At 40.0% G+C, this 6121-nt stretch overlaps 1 protein-coding gene across 1 annotated transcript in view; it reads right to left on the bottom strand.

The window, feature by feature from the left end:
• Positions 1-6121, bottom strand: part of evpla (envoplakin a) — a 32483-nt gene that overhangs the window by 21185 nt on the left and 5177 nt on the right. The window contains exons 5-10 of the mRNA XM_037689988.1: positions 5837-5968; positions 5608-5649; positions 4854-5015; positions 2651-2758; positions 2480-2575; positions 2295-2405 (exon numbers count right to left, since the gene is read on the bottom strand). Of these exons, the coding sequence (XP_037545916.1) occupies positions 2295-2405; positions 2480-2575; positions 2651-2758; positions 4854-5015; positions 5608-5649; positions 5837-5968 (651 nt within the window). The remainder of the gene's footprint in view (positions 1-2294; positions 2406-2479; positions 2576-2650; positions 2759-4853; positions 5016-5607; positions 5650-5836; positions 5969-6121) is intronic.

Genomic DNA, 6121 nt, shown 5'->3' with positions numbered 1-6121 from the left:
TTCTGTGCAGCCTTCACCACTCTCTGCAAAGCTTTTCTTTCTGCAGCTGTGCAGCCTCCATGCCACACGTTGATGCTGGAGCACAGGATGCTCTCCACTGCACACCTGTAGAAGGAGGTGAGGACTGAGCTTCCCAGACCAGCTCGCCTCAACCGTCTGAGGAAGTAGAGTCTCTGATGAGCTTTCTTGATCAGGCTGGTGGTGTTGTTGCTCCAGCTGAGGTTGTCATTCATGCTGAGGTGGCGAGGTGCAAATGTCCTCTGTCAGAGACTGAGACCTCACAGTCCAAGAAAGCCAATCTGCCATTTTTTACATCTTCTCGTGTGAACTTGATGTATTTATCCACAGAGTTGATGTGGTCAGTAAAATGTTGGACTTCCTGAGATTTAATTTTAACCCAGGTGTCGTCAACATACCTGAACCAATGACTTGGTGGTGTCCCTGAAAAGAACGTCAAGGCTCTCTTTTCTACCTCCTCCATGTACTGGTTGGCAACAATAGGAGAAACTGGAGACCCCATAGCACACCCATGTTTCTGCCTATAATATTGCTCCCCATATGTGAAGTAGGTTGACTGCAGGCACAGTTTCAAGAGTTGACACAGTTGTTCTGTGGAAAGCGTGGTCCTGCTGCTCAGAGTGGTGTCTGATTTTAATCTTAAACTGACCATCTCTACTGCATCATCAACAGGAATGCACGTAAAGAGTGATGTGACATCAAAAGAGACCATTGTTTCATCAGTCTCCATGATGACAACCCTCACCTTGTCCACAAAGTCCATGGTGTTCTGTATGTGGTGTTCTGAGCTGCCAACTAAATGGATGAGTACAGACACCAGATATTTAGAAACATTGTAAATATCTGGCGTCTGTACTCCACGTGTCAACCTACAGAAACCAAATTATATGAATATGTTCTGTAACACATCTCTGGTTGTCATTGTGGATGTATGGACAAAACATAATTGTGGCTAAGTATTTGGACTGCTCTGGTAACTTTTCAGTTTCTCTGTTGTACCCTGAAGAAATGTTTTGTCCTTTCTATGTTTTAGCCAATAGAACTTCCAGCTGTGTACCTCCAGAGGAGACATCTCTTCAGCCCTGTTTTGCTCTTCGATGGGTCCTGCTGTCTTATGGCGACTGAACCCACTCTCATCGCGTTTGCCAAAGACAACCTTGGTGAAAGTTTGCTGTATCTGATGGCTTACTACTCCACCCAGCATCTCACCTATCTAAAGTGTGGGGCAACCCTTCTGTCTGCCATTCATACTGAAGTTTTTAAGGACAATGTTCATGAGCAAGGCACCACAGGCTCAAACACACAAGTCTTGGCAGAGTGGAAAAGTTTTAGAGAAGTAGTTCCAGGTAGGTGTTGTTGACTTTCAGGTTTGTGTTGGAAAGTTTTGACCTGAGGGCTTTAAAGTTGACATTTGCATTTAAATTCTTTACTTTTGGTATATACACAGGAGTTTTGTCTTCCATCAGCACATCCTATGTGCCTCAAATGTTCTGCTTCAACATGTGAGGTACGTTGATCACAGTTAACTGGTACCAGTTCTGATAGGAACACAACATAAGTTTACCATGAAAATTTGTCTTGACATTCATGTATATGATTGAAATAATTGTTGCTATTTGGAGAGACATTTCAGATAAAGGTCATATGTACACAGTATACTGTACGCCTGATTTCTTCTGCTCTCTTATTTTGTCTTGTTTGAAGATGGAAAACGAATGATTCTTAAATGCAGAAGATTCATCTTGTTTAGGTGCACTAGTTTTAAGATATTTTTTTATCAAAGAGAGAATAAAAATAAAAGAAGCATTAACAGGTTAGTTCTGAGATTATTTGACTTAATAAAGTACTTGAAATGAGTATTTCACAATTTTTTTTTAGATATTTGTCATTTGTCTAAAGCCTGGATATTTTTCCATATTTCAACAAGTGCAACTGTTTCCACTCTGTGTCCACTCTGAGAATTATTTTCAAAACTATCTGCTTTTATCACTCAAAACTCTGGTTGCGTGTGGAGGAGAGGAGCAAACACAGCAAAATGTCTTTGTTTTGAAAAATACCCAATGTAGTGTAGACAGGACATAAAACTCTGATGATAACTTTAGAATTTGTTAATTTTTTTGCAATTAATTTTTTTGTAAATCGTTTATTGTTTAGATGACTTGAAAGCAAATATATATATATATATATATATATATATATATATATATATATATATATATATATATGCGTTAAACATTACTTCTAGCATTTTCTTTAACCTTCCCTCCTCGTCTTACCTCGAGCTGCAGCAGAGTCTGTGGGCTGCTCTTCTTGCTGACGGAGTTTGGCTCCAGGGTGTTGTTCAGTTGGGTCAGGGTCTCCGACAGCTGCTGAGTGTCCAGTTGATACTGAAAAACAGCACAAAGCATCTAAAGCCTTTTCTGTTTTCATGAAATAAATCCCATCATGTTGCTCTGCTCACCTTTTGGTATTCCTCTACGTTGTCCAGATGTGTCTCCTGACAGATGCACAGATTGAGGAATTTCTGCCACTCGTTTCTGACTGTGTCTCTTTGAGCCTTTTGGATTGAAACATAAAGAGTTCATCTGGATCCTCAGCTTGGAGACCGTGAAACATGTGAACATCCAGTTACCTGTATTGTTTCACTGGCGGGGTGCTTCAGCTCGATGAGCCGGTCCCCCTCATCCTGGAGTCTGTTGATCTCACTCTCGTGGGACAAAAGACTGTTGTTCTTGAAATTCTGTTCCAGAATAAATCAAAGATTTCATGTGCTGGAGGGTCACAATACAAAACAAATATATTTAACTGTTCTGGACAGACACACCTTTCTGGGTAACACTTTACAATAAGGTACACAAATTTTGATTAACTACTAGGGAACGCCTCAGGAGCAAATCAGGAGATAATGAGTAGTACTTACTGGGGAACACAGCCAAGCCTTATTAGGGGACTAACAGTTAGTTACTTTGTAAATGAAGAAGAACTAATCAAGAACTAATGGGTAGTTAACCAGTACTTACTGGGGAACACACAGCCAAGCCTTATTGGGGGACTACTGGTTTGTTACCACAAAAACAGAGAAATTCTCCATGTGGGTTCTGAATAAACCCTGCACCAGTGAGGTCACAGCTCGTAATTGTCAAAAATCAGTTTACTGATTTTATTGGATTCTTACCATTGATTAGCAATTTCATAATCTTGTACTGATGTCGTCTTAACTGTCTGAGCTGTGACCTCACTGGTGCAGGTTTCCTTGGTACCTACCCATTAGTTCCTCTTCATTTAGAAAATAACTAACCAGTAGTCCCCTAATAAGGCTTGGCTGTGTGTTCCCCCGTAAGTACTGGTTAACTGCCCATTAGCTCCTGATTTGTTACTGATTCATTACCGAGACGTTCCCTAGTAATTAGTCAAATTTTGTGTACCTTATTGTAAAATACCCCTTTTGGATACCAAAATGAACTCTCCGCTGCTCTGGATTAAGAAGACCTCATTCTTACATCTGAAATACAACAGAGGCTGATGTGAACATTCACAAGAAGAGAGTTCATGTTTGAAATGTGCTTCCTTTTTATCGTCTCGTGCACTAATCCTTCTGTTCACTGTAGCTTTTATCAGAAAATCTGTTTTATTTTCAATGGCAGAATGGATCTAAAACATCTAATTTGTTGGGATCAACTCTAATAGGGTGCTCTTATAAATAAATCATTAATAATGTGGTTATTAACTAAGCTGTAAAAAACTTAATAAACCCTTAATAAGCAATTAAACGGCATTAGATCAAAACTTGTTTCTTGCCAAATAGTGAGCCAACATGTATCTGTTCTCTGCAGGTTCATCATTTTCATATAAAGTATTTGTCAGTGGGTTTGGACGAGTAAACAAATGTAGTTTAAAACTGGACAACTAATAAAAATTACATTTACGTTGATGATTTTAAAGTAAAGCACACTGAGCCAGTTACAATTTATGAACAATGTTTCATAATGCTGCTTTTCTAAATGTCTATTAAAGGTTAGCCATCATTGTGAATGGATGATAATTATTTTACCCATGCCGCTGTTTGTTTGTCTGTCTGTTAGCAAAATATCTTATCAACCACTAGACAGATCATGATGAAACTGATAAACAGTAATCATTGGATGTACAGCTACAGCTGTTTTAGATTTGGGGGGATTTCAAGTCAAGATGTCTGCCACAGCAAAGTGACCATAGAAAACTCAAAACTAGATGTAGCTCAACCTATTTTATAAATAATGAGCTAAACTTTGATGTGGTAGTGGCTGAGAGTAAATTACAACACGTGCAATATCTTTGCCTCAAACCTTGGTGATAGTCTAAGAGTAAACACTGTCTGTCTGTTAGCAAAATATTTCATGACCCACTGGACATGTTTTGATGAAACTCTCAGGAAGTAATCATTGGATATACTTCTACAACTCTTTATATTTTGGAGTCAATACAATTCAAGATGTCCGCTGCAGCTCATCGACCCAACTGTACAGATAACAGCTTTAACTCTAATTATTTCGCAGACAGCAAGCTAAAACTTTTTTATCCTCAACACTTACTCTGAGAGCTAACTTACTGGGTCCAACATTATTGATTCAATTTGGCCAAAACGTTCAGAACTCTGTCCGGTCTTTTCTCATCATAAGAACATCTTCGTTTTAATCTCTGCCCTGAAAAGTGGCAGTCAATAAGCAGTCCTTCAAGGAATGACAGGCCCTTTATTTATAAAGTGTTTACAGGCTCAATAACCTAAATTTAAAACCTTAATAAACCCGGATGAAGGTCCGCGTGTTGTGAAACGGCAGCGTTCAGTCTTTTCTGACCTCGTACTGCCTGCGAACGTCCGGCGGGTCCGCCATGTGATCGCTCCAGTCCTGCTTCTTGATCTTGTCCTGTTCCTCTCCCAGGAAGACCAGTTCCTTGTTGCAGCCCTGCATGTATTCGTACAAGCTGTTCAGGTAGTGGCGACGCCACTTGGAGTTGTCCTAAAGGAAACAAACAAACAAATGAGTTGTTCTGGAACAGACAGCTGAGGTCTAAACTCCTATGATTAAAGAAAAGGAGTAAATAGGATGATTCATAGAAACATATTGGGGGAGAAATAATGAAACCAAAGAAACAATGAAAATAATAAAGAATAGATTTATGTTTGTCTTTAAAGGGACTCATTGTAACGTCTCAAAGACTGGTAAAAACAATCAAAGTGAAAACAAAACTTGCACAGTACTGTACGTGTTGTTAAATTTAAAGGTTGTAAGCTAAATTTGTGAGAGTCTACCAACGACCACGTGTGTTTGTGTGTTTGAGAAAACAACCAAAGTGACTACAATTTGGTTGATATTCATACAAGAGCTCTTTAGGATGGAGATGACTGAGAGGTTTAATTTGTTTCTGGTACAGTTTGTTTGGTAAAGTACGCAAACAAAAGTGTTTTATTTACACTGAAAGTGTACGTTTTCCAGATTTACTGCGTCACAGAAAATCTGGAAAACTGCTGCATCATTTGATAAAACTTAGGATCATCTTTTTTCCAATGAGCTGAGATCAAGCTGGAACTCAAAGAACAAACCCACTCACCACCAGGTTGTTGTACTGTTTCTTCAGGCTCAAATATTTGTCCTGAAAACGAAGCAGAAACACAAAGTCAGCAAGTTTGACATGAAAGAAACAGTTTTAATATGGAAGCATGGGGCAGGAAATTATATATAACATACAGAAAGGATTATTCTTAAAGACCCGTCCCTCTCATTCTCAGAGATGAGATGATGAGTGTGTGTCGACCCTTCCACATGGAGTGTGTGTTCACCTTGCTTCCTGCGGAGCTGACGCAAAGCTGCGAGCTGTAGGACTCCAGCTCTTTGTGCAGCAGGTTGTGCACCGCGATCTGCTTCTCCAGGTCAGCCATGGTGGGACCAAACTCCTCCGTGTTCAGGTCTTTCTGTGGGCGCGGACAGCAGAGAGGCCCAGTCAGTGAGGTCAGAGGCCAGTGAAGACCAGTCAGTGAGGTCAGAGGCCAGTGAAGACCAGTCAGTGAGGTCAGAGGTCAGTGAAGACCAGTCAGTGAGGTCAGAGGCCAGTGAAAACCAGTCAG

Source organism: Nematolebias whitei, chromosome 16, assembly GCF_014905685.2.
Source record: "Nematolebias whitei isolate Nwh7 chromosome 16, NemWhi1, whole genome shotgun sequence".
NCBI classification, from domain to species: domain Eukaryota; kingdom Metazoa; phylum Chordata; class Actinopteri; order Cyprinodontiformes; family Rivulidae; genus Nematolebias; species Nematolebias whitei.
This window is presented reverse-complemented; position numbering and strand designations above follow the sequence as displayed.